This window comes from Protopterus annectens, chromosome 17.part0 (assembly GCF_019279795.1).
Source record: "Protopterus annectens isolate FY-2018-M chromosome 17.part0, PAN1.0, whole genome shotgun sequence".
NCBI classification, from domain to species: Eukaryota; Metazoa; Chordata; order Ceratodontiformes; family Protopteridae; genus Protopterus; species Protopterus annectens.
The window spans coordinates 295,892,848-295,915,408 of record NC_056751.1 but is presented as its reverse complement, the minus strand read 5'-3'; the positions used below and the strand labels follow the sequence as shown (position 1 = coordinate 295,915,408).

General features: G+C 41.6%; 1 protein-coding gene across 4 annotated transcripts in view; it reads left to right on the top strand.

The window, feature by feature from the left end:
* Positions 1–22,561, top strand: part of IMMP1L (inner mitochondrial membrane peptidase subunit 1) — an 836,932-nt gene that overhangs the window by 169,258 nt on the left and 645,113 nt on the right. For all 4 annotated transcript variants that reach the window (XM_044058964.1, XM_044058965.1, XM_044058963.1 and 1 more), the window contains one exon: positions 7,467–7,612. In XM_044058964.1, coding sequence (XP_043914899.1) covers positions 7,508–7,612 — 105 coding nt within the window. In that variant the 5' untranslated portion in view covers positions 7,467–7,507. The remainder of the gene's footprint in view (positions 1–7,466; positions 7,613–22,561) is intronic.

Sequence of the window (22,561 nt, the reverse complement as noted above, 5' to 3'; positions counted from 1 at the left end):
AGGGGCAGTTCCTGTCTACTGAATGTAGTTGACTTCTTCAGTGGGATTACTTAAGCAATGGATAAGGATAAATTGGTGCACATCACATATCTAGACCTCACAAAGGCATTCAACACCATCCCACACTTTGGTATTGTCAGTGGCAGCTGGTGACTTCAAATCAAAGGAGGGCTGCAGGAACCAGCCAGATGGGGTGTGGATAACTGGAATGGGTCAAGGCTATATTACAGTAGAGTCAACATTGGCCATGCTTACAATTTTACTTTTATTAATGTATCTGTGATGAACATAAACAGCCACATCTTGTAGTCCATTTTGTTTCACCTAAATGCAAACATTGGCCATGCTTACAACGTTTCTTTTATTAATGTATCTGTGGTGAACATAAACAGCCACATCTTGTAGTCCATTTTGTTTCACCTAAATGCAAATTAGTCTTCCAAAGCCAGAATTATGGTAGTAAACAACAGAGCTAATCATTTCATCCTCAAACCTGGCAAGTTTGACCCTGCCAGGTTAAAAACATAAAAGAAAGAGAAAAACAATAATAATGGTTGCTTTAATGCATTTTTTTCACATGAACTGTAGTTGGATGTCAGAACTTGCAACCGATTCTAGTTCACCCAAGTACGTCTTAGTCCTGCAAAGCTAGAGTTACAACAACAATACAGTGGGACAATCACCGCATACGCAAACAGCCCCCATGCCCATGGTTTGTTAATCTTTTAGGGGTTTGCCAAAATACATAATTAGGTCTAAAGGATGTTTAACAGCTCCTTTTTGACATTCTGCCAGGTATGACACCTGATGACTGATCTTATGGCCACCTTCCTAGAAACTACGTCCACAGCAGTGTAACTGCATTTGATCACATTCCCCACTTTACTTTTTTCAGACAAATGAACAGATGAATAAATTTCATATTTTGAGATTTCAGTGGCTTGCCATGAATTTCTGTGCATAAGTCATCAATATGTGTGAGGATTTCTTCCTGATAACTAATTACGTGTTTGACAGTTTATTACCTAGCAAACCAGAGAGGCTGACCAAATCTGTAAAAAGGCCCTGGCTTCCCTAATGTTTGGTAAAGTCTTATGCCATGGGACCAGATTACTTCCTTTTCACACTTTTATTAAAATTGCAACATGATCTGCCAACAGGTTCTTGTAAAGGTGCTGGTGCACTGGTTGGACTCTGTAAGACCTGACTGATTTTTCTGGTACAAGGGGGGGGATTGGGAGTTTGTCTGTAGGCAAGCTGCTAAAATGCATCCTCAAAAGCATTGAAAACCATGGAAGCAATTCCTCTTGGGCTAAGAGATCAAAATCTGTTTACTGCCTGATGACTTCCTTTGTGTGTCATTTGAAATTCTCCTTACCTTAACAAGGGGTGTCTGAAAGACACCTCATCTTGTGGAGATCCCAACAAAATGGAGTCCCCATAATCCAGAATTGTGCAGATCAAGTAATCTTCTTCATCTGAGGATAAGCTGGTGTCTGTGACCTGGCAGGCATCTCTTTTCCATTTACATTTTTCAGAGGGCATGTGCGCAGGATACTTGTTCCTAACTGGTTGCCACTTCAGGAAGATTCCGCTGATAAATGCTTCAGGTCATGAATGAACTGTTGATGGAAGCCAGACTCCTGAAAATGAGTGCCACCTGGACATAGTTTATTGTGAGAGAGTATTTTACAAGATGAGAAAAAGATGCCTCAAACTTTGGATACCCATATCCCTAAAGTCCTCCTGCCTACCAGCTCTGTGCGCTAAAGGAGTTAAAGATTGAAGGCATGTCTCTTTCTCTTGAGAAAGTATCACAGACTGTTCCTTGAGCTCCGATGATGTAACAAACTGAGAATGCAAATTACCTTTTTTTCTAGTACTCAGGCTAGAAGGAAGTACCAACAGTTGTCTGTGTGCATGTGTCTCCAAAGGGAAGAGATGGAAGCCAGACCAATAGAAGTATCAGACACCATTAACAGGAACTAGAAAACTGATTTGCTGTTTGAGGCATCCTCAGGGCTATGTATTGCTGCCAGGGTGATCCTTTTCTACTTGATATTTCTTGAGGGTTCTGTCCCTCAGCCTTACTATATCAGTATTAAATTTTGCAGGCCTTCTTAGGCAGAGAAGGCCTCCTCCTGAAGAAGCAGATCACTGCTCAGATAAGCGTGACTTCCCTGTGTCTTCAGAGCTTCTTGAAAAGCCATGCATAAATATGACAGTCTACTAACAAGTGAGACTTTCCTAAGCAAAAAAAGGTAGATAGAAAGATAACTGTTGTAGGGATTTGATGCTGCACTCACAGCAGATCTTTATGCTTGAACAAGGCATACTCTGGGAATTGCAACAGTTTCCTAATCAAACTTTGCTGATGAGCAGAATTATCACAGAAACAGAAAAGAAGCAAATGAAAACAGAAAAATATTCTTTTGAAGATCCTCACCAGGGGCACTGGGGCTACATACCAGAAAGAAAAAGAAACTACAGACTCAAGACAATGATAGGTATGCACATTTGCAGAAAAAATGACGTAAAGATGACATTGGAAGATGCCTCTTTTATCTGAGATGCAGCTATGCCTCTGTGACCGGGGAGGACATTGGCCTGCACCCTTCCATTAGCAAATCTGTAGAAGTCCTGCCAGTCTATCAGACATTGCCGTGCAAATAGCTCCTTATGTACTGATTATTACTTCAATGGTGACCCAGGAGAAAAACATCTGCAACCTACTTCATTACCCCCCAAAAATGAACACTTGCTTTGACTTCTTGGAGATAGTTGCAAGTATCTACTCCACTGCCAAAGTTTTACTGTCCCTCCCAAGAAGAAGAAAGATGGGAGAAAGAAATCCTACTTTAAAGGACTCAATTGTTTTTAGGTTCTTCCACCAGTCTTCATGAGGAAGTTGTTTAATTGAAGTTGTACAATGTTAGTGGAGTTCAGGTATATATGAACTTAGACCAAGGAATTTCATTGTAACATAGGATGCGTGTTAGCAAGGTACTGCAGCTTGTCCACTAAGTTTTGGAATGGACAGAATAGGTGGACCAAGCAGTCCCCCTGTGGTGATAAGTTAATGTTAATAAAACTTCATGGAAAACTTTGAAGGCAGTGTTCCAAAGTTGGGAGTCCTTTGCCATGGTGCCAGATGCTGATGTTAACCACTACATGCTGAATTTACAACTCTTGATGACAATTTTAGTGTGTGTGTTTGTGTGTGTGTATGTGTGTGTGTGTGTGTATGTGTGTGTATGTGTGTGTGTGTGTGTGTGTGTGTGTGTGTGTGTGTGTGTGTGTGTGTGTGTGTGTGTGTGTGTGTGTGTGTGAGTGTTTGAGAAAGAAAGAGTGCGAGAGAGAGAAAACTGTAGATTATTTTGATGCAGTGATTTGCTGCTTCTTCCTCCTCACTGATGGCCTGAACTTTTTCTACTTGACTTTGGTAGAAGCAGTCACAAAAATGCATTTTACAGGCAACCTTAGAATGACTTCTGCTTAGTGTGTAATCACATCCTTGAGCAATAAGGAAAGTACTTTGAGGCCAGGGTCCCCACCTTTTATTGTCCAAGATAGTGACAGTTGGCTACCAGTGGCTCTGTTACTGAATTAATTTTTTAATAAACATTTTTTTTCCTGCTTCCTTTTCACAGAGATTGATTTTAGCTTCTTTTCTTGTCTTTATTTTGAATACCATCCTGCAGTCTGAGGTAGCTTAGAATTGATTTACTGTTTCCTATCTGGTAACATGCTCAGCAGAACGATGGAATATACCAGTGTCCTAATTTGTCATTTGGTTCCCTGCCTACTCATGTCTGTTTCATCATCTTAATCATTTGTAGAGGTGGACTCATGGTCTTAAACTTGGCTGTTTGAGACACAGCATTGGGAGTTCATTTTAGTTTTTGTATAAGAAGATAAGAGCATCATTTGGACTGAATATATCTTTGCTAAATTCACTGTAAGGTTTTCTCCCTGATCTGATTGCTTTTGACTTTGTTGAAACCATTGTTGAAAGTTTATTACCCTGTAGTCTATTTTATTAGCAGACTGAATGTGTATGAAGATTCAAACAGTATTTGGAGTGAGCAGTTTAGCAGTATTCTAGTCTGTGTTGCAGGCTCTTTCCCTATCTGCTTATTTGCTTAAGTTATCATTTTTTAATGTCTTTATTAAACTGCAGTTGTAAAACTGACATAGGTACCCACATATTACTTGGAAAAAAGCAACCCATAGCAGTATTTCCCATTATTTTAGTGCAGTGTACTTTTTCAACAACAATTCACTTTAACAACACTAATGTAGATATTCTAACTTTACATAAATTGCTCAGTTCCTGCCATCCCTTAAACCTTATTTTAACCATTGCAGGCAATGTATTTGCTGTTTTCTATCCCTTAAACCTTATTTTAACTATTACATGAAATGTATTTGCTGTTTTCTTGATCTGGATGTTTGTGATGCAGGTATGATGATCTCTTTAGTGGATTATGTGTTTTGATTTTAAGCAGAAATCTTTGAGAATCTTTTGACTAAATTCAAAGTACATGTCTTTGCTAAATAAAAACTGTTCTGTTATGTTAAGCTGGACACTTACTTCTAATGTTACTTATAGTTTGGTTTTTAGATGTAAAGTCTTTAGTTTTGAACAAGTTCCCATTCTGACAAGAGTGTTTTTTAGTCTGTAGTGGTACTTGAACTTGGTTGCCTTATTTGACTGGATTTTTTGTATTAATTTAACAGGTTTTGATATATTTTAATAGATTCCATTTTATTACAGTGTTTGCTTTCTCGGGTTATGCTTTGGAGTGATTTAATTTTGATTTACAGCATTTTTATGGTGTTTGCTTTCTTGTATTTGTTTGTAACTTATAGCGTTATTTGATATAGCTAATCAGTAAGAGCCTTAGCTAGGTCACTTGGTTCCCTGGCCAGTTATCCGAGTAGTGCCTCCCATCAACCCATTAATCCCAAGTTGAGGACCCAAAAAACATTCTCTTGTAACTGAAGCCGTGTAGTAAATAGCATATACTACCTTCTTTCTAGAGTTATAAACACACACTACAAACAAATGAGTGCATTCAGTTAAGCAGCCATGATATTTGCTGCAGCTCCTTCGATGAATGCCATTACTGCATTCATGCCAGATTAATAGCTTTTCTGAGGTGACAATTATGATCCTTTATAGCTTGCTCACAGAAGTGCACCCCTCTTCACCCTACTTACAGTATTTTTGGTTTGATATTTTATCATTTTGGGATGGACTTGTGTAGCATTTAGGATTAAGCACATGGATAAACTTTGACATGGTTGTAGGATAAGACATGCATCTACCCCCCCCCCCCCCCAACCTTCCCCTCAGTCTCAAATATAAGAAATCTTTTTACAGTTTCTTTACCAAAAAATAATGTCCATTTCTTTCTTGTCATCTTTCAGGTAGAGATATTCAATTTAGCCCATGACAGTGAGACTGCATCTTCTAACTGTACATGATTTTTGAAGCAATTTACAGGCAAAAGTTCTCTGTCCCTGCTCCTTGTGTATTACACTCGTTCTATGATTTTGTATATCTTTATTTATATCATGTCATCTCTAGCATCTAAATGCTTCTTGAAGCTGTGTCTTCTGTGAGGACTATTTTCCTGTTTGAATTCTATCCTTTAGTTTCTCAAGTGCAGTAATGTTTCCTCTTGATCAAGTTACTCCCAGCATGGTCCGTTTTTCCTGTTTGGAAAACGGCATCACGTTTTCTTATCTACATTTGATTTCATAGCTGTTTTCCGTACCTCTTAAGATGCTATCCAGATAATTCCTGCTGCTTACCTTGTACTGTAGATTTGTGCTTACCTCTTATCACATGCAAACATGTAGGATACTTATAGGAAACCGTGAAAAGAATTGAGGTTTCTTACCACTGAAACATTACCTTCGTAGACATGTCTATGCCTGGAACTTTTAAGTTCCGAGTCCGTATTACCATTTTAGAATGTTTCATACCCTTAGCTTTCTTTAGGACTGTAATATGCCTCTCCTTGTACACAGATTACTAGAACAGAAGCCCAGCTTAGTTACATGCTGTGTGCTGTTGACAGTCTAAATAAGGAGCAAACTACCTCCTTTAAACAAGCTTTCTGTAGCAATGCCACATCTCGCACATTCAGTCTTGCCATGACGTGTGTATATTTACACACTCTGACAGGACTCTGTGACTTGGCTTTGGTATGTTATAGTTTGCACTGTCTTGTGATTTACAGATACGTTTATGCTGTGCTCATTATGATACATATACAAAAGTCTCTCTCTTTGCACTGCTAGCCAATGATGCCATTATTACTCGTATACTATACATGATGACACCTCTTTTTGAGCTAAATTTACCATTAAGTAAACCTATTTTACTAGTTAATAAAAAATAAAAATTGGGTACTTGCGTATTATCGCAACCACATTCGCAGCAACGCAACCATCTCAGTTCCAAGCCATTGTGTTGCCGAAAAACTGTTGTCAAAGTCACTTTGGAAGTGTGTGTCACTGAACTGTCTTCATGACAGTCACTTTCCGGTGAACATATTCTGCTTACCAAGTGTAAAAGAATGGCGACCTTTACCATTAACTGTCTCGTTTTTCACCGGGTATTACCTGTACATCACCACAGGATGTAATAGGCACCCTACCCATTTGCGAAGGAAATTTGTTACATATAACTATAGCAATAGCCTTTCCAAAACTGTAATACAACTATGAACTCGAGATCAGCCTTAAAGAAAACAGGGTTAACCTTTCACCATTACGATGTCATGCTTACTTGCAAAGTATTCAGACCTGCACGTTTACAAAGAAAATGAAAGTAAACGTATCTTTCTTAGCTGTTTTCGTCCTCAACTGAATAGTACTTTGTACCCATTCTTGATCGTGAATGAATTCGCTTGTGCAGTTTATTATTAAGTCAATCTCGGTTTTGCAGAGTTCAGAAATGCAGTTGTCAAGACACACACTTCTGAAGTACATTTCACAACATTGTTTGGCAGGAGAACGGCTTGGAAATGAGACATTTCTCCTGCTTCGAAAGTGGTTGCGATAATATAATTATGAAATCCTTCTCCGATATCTCACCCATTATCCGTACCATCTGTGCACACTTGTCAACACACACACACACACACACACACACACACACACACACACACACACACACTCCCCAAGTAAGTTGGACAATATAACTGGGCAGGAGAAGCCGTTGGAAATGAGTCGCTTCTCACGCTCTAAATGTGGTTGCGATAATACGCAAGTACCAAAAATTGTTACACTTGTTTACTGTTAAGTAACATTTTTTCAACTAATAGATGACATAAATATTGATTTTTTTTGCATGTATCTGAAAGTTAACATGTAGTGCATTTTTTCTAACTTCATGCAGTTGTCTTGTCGTATTGTAATAGTAAAAATGCTGCTTTTTTTTTTTCACGTAGGTGCAGATCAAAGAGAGTTGGGAGAACAAACTGGATGTAAAATGCTTCGAAGTATAGTGGGAAAAGCTCTTGGATTTATAGGATATACTGTACAGTATGGTTGCATTGCTCACTGTGCTTTTGAGTACCTAGCAGAAATTGTTGTGGTATGTTATAATTATCTATTTTACTTGTGTAAAGTCTTAAGATCCAATTTGTACCAAGAAAGTATTCCATAAAATAGCCAGCAGTACCTATTCTTTTGATGTTCATCGTATCAATCGCTACTGCAGTAGCCTTAGATATATGGGTTTTATCCTGCCAAGGGTATAACAGGGGGCCAGGTCAAAAACTTCAGAATGCCTTTCATGTGCAAAAATTGTCAGGCAGTTCGAGCTGAGCTGATTAAAAGACACATTTGGGTGTGAAGCCCTGGAGAGCTTTACTGTCACCAGAGAGTACGCTCCTATGAGACTTTAGAGGATCAACTTCTAGCTTGTGCTTTCCTTTGCTGGTGGATAAGTTCCCTTTGGGGAAATAAATCTTCAATTTTCTTTGTTTTGTTGATGTTTTATTACTTTTCACTTCAGGAAAATTATTTTAAAGCTAGGAGTATTGTGTTTTAATGGACTGTCTTGAGACTGTAAACTACTTTTAAAGGGAGCATTCTTTTTTTTCCTCTCAGTTTAAAAGTAACTAGAAACATTTTTTTCCTGTGGAGAAATTGTGCTTATTTTTCTTTTGTAGGGTTGGATTAATGTTTTAAAGTACTTTTTACTGCATTTTTTTCTATCCAAAACTAACTTTTGTGGTCTGGTAGTGTTTACCAGCAATTGCTGCCTTTCTTCCATGGGAAAAAGGCACCATTTTCGGCTTGATTATGGAATAGACTACTGGCCCAGTGGTCAGTCCTTCCAGCCACAAAAAGAGAATGTTAGTCAAATAGTCTTTGCCACCACAGCAGGCCAACGATTTGCCTCAGGTGGGTGGCTCTGCTGTGGCCATTTGTTACACCTAGAGCCACTATGTACTGGGGGTTAGCCACATCCTCTGTGGCTTTTGGGAGCCCCTCAGTGTACAGGGAAGAGATGCTGCTGTTGGCCCTGTGAGAGGGAACAGGGATAGTTTCCCTGTTGTGTCAGAATGCTGTGCCCATCCTTGGGAAGCAGCTGCTGTCATTAGCAACATGGTTGGTCCATTTTTCCTGTCAAAAAGAAACAGAAAACCAAGCTTGTATCTACTTCTTCTCAGTTTTTTTTTTTTTTTTTTTTTATAGAAGTGGTTCACTTGGTTTAGCACATGGTTTAATTCAGGCTATTGATCCTTCTTGCAAAGTAGCTTCTGGTAAACAAAGAGAGATTCCTCTTTTCCTGAAGAGATTCAAGATTCTGAATCTGAACAGTAAGGTGCAAGGAAAGATGCAAGGTCTTGTCCTCGGATTTCTGATTCAGACTCTGAGGAGAGCTGTGTTTCTGAATCTCCATGCAGGTGTTTCACTTCTAAGACTCTTGCTTGAATGTGCCAGTGTTTTCAGTGGAAGACCACTGAGGATGTTCTTCGTGTTTCACTGTTGCAGTCATTACATTTGGGTAATCTGCTGGCAGGTTGCCCTCAGTCGGCCTGAATATCAAAGTCTTGGGTCCTGCGTTGGTTGCTGTCTCCTCTTCCATGACGTCAGGTCATCAGGAGTATAAAACATGCAGCCAACGCCATTTTATTCAGTCTTTCTTGCCATGCGGTGCCCAAAGCAGAAGCAGTTTGCAAGTGCCGGTCGGCCGACTCCTGAAATTTTTGCATTCGAGTTTCAGAACCGAAGTCTTCAATTAAAGCTAAGTACCCCGTTGTGGAAACTTTTTCTTGCTCTTTACCGATGTCAGTAAAAGTTAATAATTGCATTACTTGTGGGAAGCAAATAGCTCATAAGGATTTTCATTTGTAGTATATTCCTTGCCTAGGCCTAGATCATATCGTGCCTTGCTGTCGGTTTTGTGCTAGACTTAACCAACGCACTATTAAGCGTCTGTATATCTTTGCTTCAAAATATTTTGGATCCAGATTTAATTACCCTGAAATGTCGTTGGATAGCAATCCGACTACCGGAGTTCACAAAAAACGCAAAGAAAAAGACAGAGACAGGCTGTCAGTCCAAAACCGATGACGAAGCTTCTCCTAAGCCAGTCGCCGGTTCGCCGGTACTCATTGAGGCCCTTTTGCAGCCCCTGATACCCACTACTTTTGATTCGCAGGCCTCTACCGAGACCCATGCGGAGTCCGGTATATGCTGCGAGATTCATTGAACCCGTGGATGTCTCTCGCTCGGATGGGTCCGGAGCCGCTGAGCAGGCACCGGCTTCTGAGGGGGTCTTCAGGCCTCAACATTTCTAGATAAAACCGACGCCAGCTTAAAAAAAAAACAACTTCTAAGTCTAAAAAAACAATGCATGAGCCACGTGCTCAGGCCCCATACCTAAAAAACAGATGATCAAAATGGCTGAGGACTTAATTACCTTGATCAGGGGTTCCCAACCCCCCCTGCTAAGAGGCCTAGGCAAGACACTGATTATGAATCTTCAGATCAGGTTTCTATTTCTTCTGATTCCTCTTCTGATCAGGAATTTTCTATACCACCCTATGAGGATTCAGATGCTGAAGAATCCATACCATCTGCATCTCCTCCTGAGGATTATTCTTTTGGAGAAACCTTGCATACTTTAAGGGAGCGTTTTCAATGGGAGAGTCAGGATTTCTCCGAATAAAAAAAGAGGCTTAGGGATTTCCTTCTTCTTCCTCAGCATAGGCCTTTGGCTATACCTACTGTATTAGACATTGTTGATGATGTGTTTTCGGAATCAAGCATGGCTCCTGATTCCCTACCTCTGGCTCCTAGTAAGCCAAATAGATATTACAGGGTTCCTGACTCCCACAAATTTTTATTCAAAAATCCTGCTGCTGATCCTGAAACTATCTCACAGAGTCCCAAAGGTGTAAAGGCTACTACAGCCAAAAATCCTACCCCCTCTGATAGAGATTCCAGGGCGCTGGATAGATGGGGAAAGAAGGTTTATACGTCTGCACCTTTGGCAATTAGGGCTTTAAACTGCCAGTTTCATATGCTTAAATATCAACAGCATGTTATAGGCTTATTGAAAAAGAAAATTATGTTGATTTCTGATTGTGTAGAAAATAAAGAATTACAGGAATTATTGCATGCAGCAGAACAGGTTGGAAAGCATACTTTGCAATGTGGTTTTGATTCCTTGGAGGCCTCTTGCAGGGCCACAGTTAATGGATCTGTGATTAGAAGGCATGCCTGGCTCAAGGAGCAAAATCTGCCTGGTCATGTTAAAGCTAAATTGTTGGATACACCTTTACAGCATGATACTCTGTTTGGTAATAAGGCAGAAGAGGTTTTAAAGAAAATAGAAGACAAAGCTAAATCTATGCAAACTGTAAAAGATTTCTTACAAGTGCAGCCACCCAGATTCAGTAGACACTGGCCTACTAAAAACTGGTCCTTTCCTGTGTCGAACAGAGCCTCACAAGGCAAATCTAGGCACTCAAAAGGCTCTAGATACCAATCACAGGTTTCTTAAAGGTCAAAGCATTGGGGTGCCTCTACCTCCAAATCTGGAGGAAACAAAGCACAACCCTACAGTAAGTAGTCTCAATGACGTCCCTCTACCATCACCAAGCACTTATCTTTTGGCAGCCCCTTTGGGGGGAAAATTAGCACTTCATGCTCAAAATTGGCAGTTAATAACCCATGACAAGTGAGTATTGAACATAGTATCCCAGGGGTACAGATTTCATTTCCATACTTTGCTAATTCCAAACAGTTGGCCAGATCTGCCACAAAATCAATGGGCAGAGGCTCAGAAACAAGTTACATCCCTCATGGATATGGGGGCTATTCAACCAGTACCAGAACAGGAAAAACGACAAGGTTTTTACTTAAGACTGTTTCTGGTACCCAGAAAAGACAATGACTGGCGTCCAGTACTGGACTTATCGATTTGGAACACATTCTTGGACATCCCAAAATTCAAAATGCTGACTTTACAACAGCTACTGCCCATGCTGGGCAAGAACACTTGGTTAGTGACTCTAGACTTAAAAGAGGCATACCTGCATATCCCAATAAGGGAATCATGCAGAACATACCTCCGCTTCAAGGCAGGTTTTATGCATTACCAATTCTCTGCACTGCCCTTTGGCTTATCTACTGCGCCTAGGGTCTAAGTGCCTGGCACCAGTAATTGCATTTTGCAGACAAAGAAGCATACAAATCTATCCTTACTTGGACGACTGTCTCTTTCAAGCAGAAAACAAGGACATTCTTCAACATCTGGAGTTCGTAAAAAGGCTTCTAACATGCCTAGGGTAAACAATAAACGAAAAGAAATCACAATGGCTACCCTCAAAAAATTAAATTCCTGGGTGCAAGCTTGAATACAACTGCCCAGATGGCTTACCTTACGCCAGACAAACAAAGGCAACTGACTATATACTTCAAACAGATGGCAACAAAAACCCAGTTATCTGCAAGACAAATTCTGCAGGCTTTGGGGTTCATGGCATCTTGCATTCTACTAATTCCATATGCAAGACTGCATATGAGGAAACTACAGTGGTATCTAAAAAGTTTATGGAGTCAACATTGTCACATTCTGGAAACGATGATTCCTCTCATTCCATGCCTACAACAGGAGTTTCTTTGGTGGGCAGAGACATGTCACCAGAACAAGGAACGGTCTTTCACTCTACCCCCTGCCACCCAAACCCTAACTACAGATGCATCAGGCTATGCTTGGGGGGCCCACCTGGCGAGGAGATGCATTCAGGGCATATGGAGCCCAAAACAAATGCATCTGCATATCAACCAAAAAGAGATGCTAGCTGTTCAGAATGCCCTGACAGCCTTCAAGGACTTGCTTCATCCAGGACAACTACTGATAAAGATGGACAACACCATGGTTATGTGGTACATAAACAAGCAGGGGGCTACACATTCCTACCCCCTTTGTAGACTAGCCATGGCATTGTGGGACACAGCCTTGACTTACCAAGTACATCTTCAAGCTCAATTCCTGCCGGGAAAACAAAATACTCTGGCAGACGACCTAAGCAGAAATCCTATGGACCCTCACAAGTGGAAACTGGATCCACAAGTCTTCAGCCTGATAACACAGAAATGGGGGAGCCCAGACATAGATCTATTTGCCTCTCCCCAGAATTATCAACTGGACAAATTCTGCACAAGGACTTATCACAGACAAGCATGGAAAGTGGATGCCATATCCTTCAGTTGGGAAAACCTATCAGTCTACGCCTTTCCTCCTCTGCCTCTTCTCCCCAAGGTCTTATTAAAGGTCAGACAGGAAAAAACAAAAATTATCCTAATTGCCCCGGACTGGCCTCGCCAGCACTGGTACCCAATTCTAAGGAATATGTCTCAACTCCCTCCTTGGTACTTGCCTCAAATACCTCATCTACTGTCTCAGCAGAGTAATCAAATTCTGCAAGCTCATCTCCAAACTCTGAACCTGGCAGCATGGCTGATCATGTAATTATTCAAACAGCACCTCTCAGTAAATCTGTGATGGATGTCATTTTGGAAGCCAGAAGGCCTATTACTAGAACATCTTATGCTGATAAATGGAAGATATTCTGTGCTTGAAACCAAGCACAAGGAACGGACACAGCAAAGCCAAATATTCCTCAGATTTTACAATACGTGACTGAGATGCTTGACAAGGGCCTATCTTTTTCTTCAATAAAAATCCATGCCTCTGCCATCTCGGCTCATTACAACATGGAGCCTCCCATCTTTTCTCATCCTCTGCTAAAAACAGTATCTTAGAGGGGCCAAAAATTTAAGGCCTCCCAGAAGATCACCAACTCTTGCATGGGACTTCAATTTTGTGCTGGAAAATCTCACCTGCCTCCTTTTGAACCAGCAGCTACTACGGATTTAAAATTTTTTATCTTGGAAAACAGCTTTCCTTTTGGCAATCACTTCAGCAAGAAGGGCTTCAGAACTACATGCCCTCATGGCTGTGGAGCCTTTTATTACATTTTACCCAGACAGGGTGTCCCTCAGGACCAATCCTTCCTTTATGCCTAAGGTGGTATCCAGTGTGGCTCTTAACCAAACTATTCACCTGCCAACATTTTACCCAAATCTGCAGAACAAGGGGGAGTGGTTTCTGCATTCCTTAGACGTACACAGACAACTAAGATTCTACTTAAACAGGACCAAATCTCTAAGAAAGTCTGAGCAACTTCTGGTGGCATTTGCTGCAGGATCAGAGGGGAAGGCTATATCAAAGCAGACTGTTTCAAAGTGGATAAGCCACTGCATTTGTTTCTGCTACTTGCATCATGGTAAACGGGTCACATTCCACCAGGGCTGCATCTTCCTCAGCAGCCTTTCTCAGAGGAGTTCCAACAAAAGACATTCTAGAAGCTGCTAATTGGATCTTTGTTCATACCTTTACAAAGCATTATCATTTGCCTCTCTTCTCTAAGTCCAGGGCAGGCTTTGCCACTGCAGTTCTGCAGGGCCTTATAGCCGCTCCTAATGCTATTTAGTTCCATCCTCCCATCCATAGCTGTGGGATTCTACCCAAATGTAATGACTGCAGTAGTGAAACATGAAGAACATAGTACAGTTGTGTACACTTACCATAAATGTAGATGTCCGAGTGTATTCACTGTTGCAGTCCGGGTTACCCACCCACCATCCCCCTTTTTTCTAGAACTTCTCTTTCCTTCACTATATTCTAAAGCCTTTGTGGTGTATTTGCTTTTAGATGAAGGTAAAGTTTATGTTGCTAAAATTGCATTTACATATATATTGCTGTTTGTTTTTATATAATATATATATTGTTTTGCTCCCCATTTGGGAGGCACCTGACATCTGGGGCAAGAAAAACTGAATAAAATGGTGTCGGCTGCATGTTTTATACCCCTGACGACCTGACGTCATGGAAGAGGAGACAGCAACTGACGCAGGACCCAAGACTTTGATATTCAGGCCGACTGAGGGCAACCTGCCAGCAGATTACCCAAATGTAATGACTGCAACAGTGAATACACTCGAACATCTACATTTATGGTAAGTGTACACAACTGTACTTTTCTCAGTCATTCAGAAAATACTATGAGTTGTTAAAGAATGATTTTCCAGAGCCTACACTCATTCCTCCTGTTCTGTCTGCTTTAAAGGATATGTGTGTTACTGCCTGCAATTTTTTCTGATAGCCAGCTACTCCTAAAAAGGCAGATAGGATATATAAAGTTCCTCAATCTTTTAAATGTTTATACTGTGTTCCCAAACCTAACCTAGCAGCTACAACTTTAATTGATTCCACTGCTGTTAAGCACATAGTTAATTGCAGTCCTACTGTTTCTGATAAGTATGGGAAAATTATTGATAGGTTTGGGAAAAAGTGTATACTTCTGCAACTTTGATTTTCAGAATTTTGAGTTGTCAGGATCATATGTTAATGTTTGTTCTGACAAATTATGAAAGTATGAGGAATGTTTTATCTGTAGTTCCTTTTTAAGGAAAATCTGCTTTAACTTTGTTTCTACTGTAGCACATGTCACTATTCATTGTTTGCCGTGTGTGTGTGTGTGTGTGTGTGTGTGTGTGTGTGTGTGTGTGTGTGTGTGTGTGTGTGTGTGTGTGTGTTTCTGTATGACTCTGTTGATACTTCTTTCAGGGCTATGGCCACTGGTACTGTTTTGAGGAGGTTTGCATAGCTGCATTCTCATAACTTCCCAGGTTATATTAAAATGAGATTTTAAATTTGCCTTGGATAGAGATTTAGTGTTTGATACCTCTGCTGTAAAGGTGATCAGACAGTGTGATGAAAGGGGCAAACTGCTCCATGGAATCTCTTTAAGATTTTTCAGCCCTCCTTTTCAAAATGTCCAAGGGAGTGATAGAACCAGGTCCTCCTTCTCAGGTGGGAAGGGTTGTTATTCAAAGAAGTTACTAGTGCTAGAGAAAGAAAGAAAGAAAGAAAGGAAGAAAGAAAGAAAGAAAGAATGCTTGGAGACCAATTCTGGATCTTTATTTCCTAAACCTGTTTGTGACAGTAACTAAATTCAAAACGATGTCACCTTACTACCCGTTACCTTTTATTCCTCTTTCAAGTTTCCTGTAACACTAGACTTAAAAGATGCTTATCATCTCATCCTTATACATCCAGACTTTAAATATTTCTTAAGGGTTTGTGTGTCTAGATCACATTATCAGATGTTCATCGTGTTTCACTGTTGCAGTCATTACAATTGGGTTATCCTGCTGGCAGGTTACCTGCAGTCGGCCTGAATTCCAAAGTCCTGGTCCAGCGTCGGTTGCTGTCGCCTCCTCCCTGACGTCAGTGCGCCAGGGGTATAAAAGATGCAGCCGACGCTATTTTCTTTAGTCTTTCTTGCCGCGCGGTGCCCAAAGCAAAAGCAGTTCACAAGTGCCGGTCGGCCTACTCCTGAGATTTTCAAGTTTGAATTTCAGATCCAAAGTCTTCATTAAAGCTAAGTACCCCGTTGGGGAAACTTTTTTCTTGCTCCAGACCGATGTCAGAAAAAGTTAATAATTGTATTTCTTGTGGGAAGCAAATACCTCATAAGGATTTTCATTCTTACTGTATTCCTTGCCTAGGCCCTGACCACGACGTTGCTAGTTGTCAGTTTTGTGCTAGATTTAACCAACGCACTATTAAGCATCGGTACGATTTTGCATTTCATTATTTTGGCAGAAGATTTAATTATATAATGCTGTCGGAACAGCCGACTACCGGAATTTATAAAAAGCACAAAGAAAAGGACAAGCATCCGAGGTCCAAAACTGACGAAGAGGCTTCAGCTAAGCCAGTCACCGGTTCGCTGGTTCTCAGTGAGGCGCTTTCGCAGCCCCTGATGCCCGCTACCTCAGAGCCACAGGCCACTTCCGACTCTCACGTGGAGCCGGCTAGGCCGCTGGAAACTCAAGGTACTGGACCCTTGGAAACTATGACCTCAGATGGGTCCGGCGCCGCTGAGCAGGCATCGGCTTCTGAGGGTGTTTTCAGGCCTACACACTTATATGTAAAAACAACTTCAGCTTCAAAGGTAAAGACTAAAGCACCTCTAAAGACAAAGAAACAAGTACAACATTCACCAGGCAGGCCTCCATGCCTAAAAAACAGATGCTTAAAATGGCCGAAGACCTAATTACTTTGATCAGGGGTTCCCATCCCCTCCTGATAAGAGACCTAGGCAAGAGACAGAATATGAATCTTCAGATCAAGTTTCCATTTCCTCTGATTCCTCTTCTGAACAGGGATACTCTCTTCCTCCTTACGAGGATTCTGATGCTGAAGAATCTATCCCTTCAGCCTCTCCTCCTGAAGATTATTCCTTTGGGGAGACCCTGCATACTATGAGGGAGCATTTTTATTGGGAAAGCCAAGATTATTCAGAATCTAAGAAAAGGCTCAGAGATTTTCGTTTACTACCACAGCACATGCCCCTTGCTATTCCACCTGTTTTAGACATTGTAGATGATGTCTTTATAGAGTCCAGACTCACTCCTGACTCTTTACCACCAGCTCCTGTTAAGCAAGACAGATACTACAGGGTTCCTGATTCACATAAATTTCTTTATAGAAACCCTGCTGCTGACCCAGAAACTATTTCTCAGGGTCCCAAAGGGGTCAAAGCGTCCACTGCAAAAAACCCTATTCCCTCTGATAGGGATTCAAGGGCCCTGGACAGATGGGGGAAAGATTTACACTTCTGCTACTTTGGCTGTAAGGGCCTTAAATTGTCAGTTTCATATGCTTAAATATCAACAATATCTTATGTCACTACTAAAACAGAAAATGTTGACAAATTCTGAATGTGCAGAAAACAAAGAAATGCAGGTTTTATTGCATGCAGCTGAACAAGTGGAAAAGCATACTTTGCAATGTGGTTTTGATTCTCTGGAGGCCTCCTGCAGGGCTGCTGTTACGGGTTCTGTCTTTAGGAGGCATGCTTGGTTAAAGGAACAGAATCTGCCTGATTATGTTAAAGCAAAATTATTAGATGCTCCATTACAGCATGATACCTTGTTTGGTGTTAAAGCAGAAGAGGTGTTGAAGAAAATGGAGGACAAAGCTAAATCTATGCAAACAGTCAAGGATTTCTTACAGGTACAACCTCACAGATTTAGCAGGGACTGGCCTGCAAAGAATTGGTCCTTTCCAGTGTCAGACAGGCTACAAAGAGGCAGATACAGACTGCCCAGAGGCAGATCCCAGGCCCAGGGCTCATACAGGTCTAAACAATGGGGTGCTTCTACCTCCAAAAATAGAGCAGATAAATCACAGCCATACAAGAAAGTCTCAATGACGTTCCCCTGCCAGCACCGAGCACTTATCTTTTAGCAGCCCCTTTAGGGGGAAAACTAGCACTTTTTTCACAGAATTGGCACATGACCACCCAGGACAAATGGGTCCTGAATATAGTTTCTCAAGGCTACAGGTTCCATTTTCACACCCTGCCAAGGGCAAATTGAATGCCAGACCTGCCACACAATCAATGGGCAGAGTCTCAAAAACAAGTTTCAGCCCTCATGGACATGAGGGCCATTCAGCGAGTGCCACAGCAAGAGCAGGGACAAGGATTTTACTCGACTCTTCTTGGTGCCCAGAAAGGACAATGCATGGAGACCAATACTGGACCTGTCTATTCTAAACACATTTCTGGATATTCCAAAATTCAAAATGTTGACTCTGTAGCAGCTCCTGCCTATGCTGGGCAAGAAGGCATGGCTTGTGACTTTAGACCTAAAAGAGGCATACCTGCATGTCCCAATCAGACCTTCATGCAGAAGATACCTCAGATTTATAGCTGGCTCAATGCACTACCAATTCTCTGCACTGCCCTTTGGCTTATCTACTGCACCCAGGGTCTTCACAAAATGCCTGGCACCAGTAATTGCATTTTGCAAACAAAGAGGAATACAAATTTATCCTTACTTGGACGATTGCCTTATTCAAGCAGAGAACAAAGACATTCTACTACAGCATCTGGCGTTTGTAAAAAGATTACTAACATGCCTAGGGTACACAGTAAACGAAAAGAAATCAAAACTAGTATCCTCACAAGAGATAATATTCCTGGGTGCAAGCTTAAATACAACTGCCCAGATGGCTTATCTCACGCCAGACAAACAAAGACAACTGACTACTTATTTCAAAATGTTGGCAACAAAGACCCAGTTATCTTCAAGAAAAATTCTGCAAGCTTTGGGCTTCATGGCATCCTGCATACTGCTAATTCCATATGCAAGACTGCATATGAGGAAACTACAATGGTATCTAAAAAATGTTTGGACTCGACATTGCCACAGCCTGGAAACAATAATTACCTTCATTCCCTGCCTGCAACAGGTGTTTCGATGGTGGGCACAGGCCTGTCACCACAACAAGGGACAGCCTTTCACTTTACCCACAGCCAGGCAGACATTAACAACAGATGCATCAGATTATGCCTGGGGGGCCCATATGGCAGGAAGATGTATTCAGGGCACATGGTCCGCAAGCCAAATGCATACATATCAATCAAAAAGAGATGCTAGCTGTTCAAAATGCCTGACAGCCTGCAAGGATCTACTTCATCCAGGACAACTATTGATAAAGACAGACAATACCACAGTCATGTGGTACATAAACAAGCAGGGAGGCACACATTCCTACCCCATCTGCAGACTAGCCATGACTTTGTGGGACACAGCATTGACTTACCGAGTACATCTGCAAGCACAATACCTGCAAGGAAGGATAAATTCTCTGGCAGACGAACTAAGCAGAAACCTAATGGATCCCCACGAGTGGAAATTGGATCCACAAGTCTTCAGAATGATAACAAGGAAATGGGGATGCCCGGACATAGACCTCTTTGCCTTGCCTCACAAATGCTAACCGCAGAAATTCTGCACAAGGACTTATCACAAGCTAGCATGGAAAGTGGACGCTCTATCTTTCGGATGGAAAAACTTAACAGTGTATGCCTTTCCACCACTGCCTCTCCTCCCCAAGGTACTCCTAAAGGTCAGACAAGAGAAGCCAAAAATGATACTGATTGCCCCAGACTGGCCCCGCCAGCACTGGTACCCAATCCTAATGAGCTTGTCTCAATGCCCAGCCTGGACATTGCCTCAAATTCCTCACGTATTGACTCAACAAAACAGTCAGATCCTCCACAGCCAACTCAGGACCTTAAACCTGGCAGCATGGCAGATAATGTAACCATTCAAAACAGGCCTCTGTCTAAAGCAGTGACGGATGTTATTTTGGAGGCCAGGAGGCCTAGCACCAGAAAATCTTATGCAGAAAAATGGAAGAGATTCTGTGCTTGGAACCAGGCACAAGGAATTGACACAATCGTACCAAATATTCCTCAGATTTTACAATACTTAACTGAGATGCTGGACAAAGGCCTATCCTTTTCCTCAATTAAGATTCATACTTCTGCCATTTCAGCTCACCACAATACAGAACCACCTATATTCTCTCATCCATTACTAAGGCAGTACCTCAGAGGGGCCAAAAATATAAGACCCCCAAGGAGAGCGCCAATACCTGCATGGGACCTAAATTATGTCTTGGAAAAACTCACACTGCCTTCTTTTGAACCAGCCTCTACAGCTGATATAAAATTCTTATCTTGGAAAACAGCTTTGCTCCTAGCAATAACCTCTGCATGACGAGTCTCAGAGTTACAGGCTCTCATGGCTGTGGAGCCCTTTATCATTTTCCATCAGGACAGGGTTTCTCTGAGGACAAACCCGACATTTATGCCTAAGGTAGTGTCCAGTGTGGCCCTAACTCAAACAATTAATTTGCCTACCTTTTATCCAAACCCACAGAATAAGGGTGAGAGACTTCTGCATTCTTTGGACATTCGCAGGCAGTTACGCTTTTACTTGGACAGAGCTAAAGCTTTCAGAAAAACTGAACAACTTCTAGTGGCATATGCTGCAGGATCACAAGGAAAGGCCATCTCAAAGCAGACTATTTCAAAATGGATAGGCCACTGCATTCGTTTCTGCTATTCACAGCATGGCAAATCAGTGCCTAAGGGCATTAGGCCACATTCAACCAGAGCAGCAGCCACTTCAGCAGCCTTCCTCAGAGGAATACCAACCAAAGACATCTTAGAGGCTGCAACTTGGAGTTCAGTGCACACTTTTACAAAGCACTATCACTTACCTCTCTACTCTAAATCTAGAGCAGGCTTTGCCACTGTAGTTCTGCAGGGCCTCATAGCCTCTCCTAATCCTATTTAGCCCCAGCCGCCCAACCATAGCTTTGGGATTCAACCCAACTGTAATGACTGCAACAGTGAAACACGATGAGCATAGTACAGTTGTGTATCTACCATAAATGTAGATGTTCGAGTGTATTCACTGTTGCAGTCCAGGTTACCCACCCACCATCCCCCTTTCCTTTGCTGGGTCTAATCTGTACTTCTCTATTCTATACAACCTATGTGGTGTATTTCCTTGTAGATGAAGGTAGAGTTTTACTTTACTGCATGCATGTTTATTGGCATAAATTAGCCTACCCTTTTGGGGGCGCCTGACATCTGGGGCAAGAAAAACTGAAGAAAATGGCATTAGCTGCATCTTTTATACCCCTGGCGCACTGACGTCAGGGAGGAGGCGACAGCAACCTACGCCAGACCAGGACTTTGGAATTCAGGCCGAATGCGGGTAGCCTGCCAGCAGGATAACCCAATTGTAATGACTGCAACAGTGAATACACTCGAACATCTACATTTATGGTAGGTACACAACTGTACTTTCTGTGCCTTACCCATTGGACTATCCATTGCACCAAGACTGTTCACAAGGTGTCTAGCTCCAGTTATAGCTCATTGCAGGCTATAGGGTATCCACATTTTTACAAATTTAAACGACGTCCTTGTCTTTACAGAGTCTTTTTCAAAAGTGTCAGGAATCTTTTTGTCTTGGATGACATATATCTTACACAAGCTATGATTCCAAGAGAACATTCAAAATTCTTTCTTGACTCCTTCACAAAGGATTGTGTTTCTAGGATGCCAACTAGACACCTTAGTTCTAAGAACTTTTCTTCCAGAAGAAAAAATATATCTTTAGTTAGATCTTTTTCTAAGATTTTCAACTCAGACTTCAGTTGCTGTGAGGGAATACTTCAGGTTTTGGGTCTCATGGCTTCTATGATTGTCATGATACCCCTGACAAGACTCAACATGAGAAAGAATGGTGTATGAAATCTCTCTGGTCCCAATATCAGTGCCTTTTATATTTTCAGATCCCAGTGCTGGGGGTTGTCAGAAGAAAAATCTTTTGGTGGAGACCACAGATATCTTTAAATTCAGGTCTTCTCTTCTCCATCCTTGCTCCAAGGCAGTCAGTCACCACAAATGCTTCAGACTTTGCTTGGGAAACAGTTTTAGGAGGGATAAAAGTGCAGGGGGTGTGGGACACCAAAGACAGACAAGCAGATAAATATTAAAGAAATGCTCTTATCAAGGCACTCAACTCTCTGAACCATCTTTGGTCCCCAAGACCTCTTCAAGGGGTTACAGGCAATACCATAGTCATGTGATACATCAACAAGCAAGAGGGAACCAAGTCATATCCCTGTTGCAGACTAGCCATGTTAGCTTGAGATGCAGCTTCATAGCACAGTCTTACTCTACAGGCATCCTACATTCTGTCAGAGCAGAAAACTATGTGGCAGATCTACTGAGCAGGACCAGGATAGACACTCATGAATGGAAAGTAGATCAGGTGGTGTTCCAAGATTTGATTCATCTGTTGGGAGTTTCTTAAGCAGACCTCTTTGCCTCCTCCCTGAATAGTCAACTGGCAAGTTTAATTTCCAAGACTCCATGCAGTAAGGCCTGGAAGATGGATCACTTTTTTCTTTTCCTTAGACAGGAATGTTTCCATGTGCTTTTCCACTAATATCCAGGGTATTTTCCGAAGATTCAGAAGGAATACCCCAAGATCATTGTGGTGCCTCCCTTCTAGCCCAGGCATCCATGATTTTGCCTTCTTTTGGAAATGGCTAGGGTCAGTTACCTCAAGC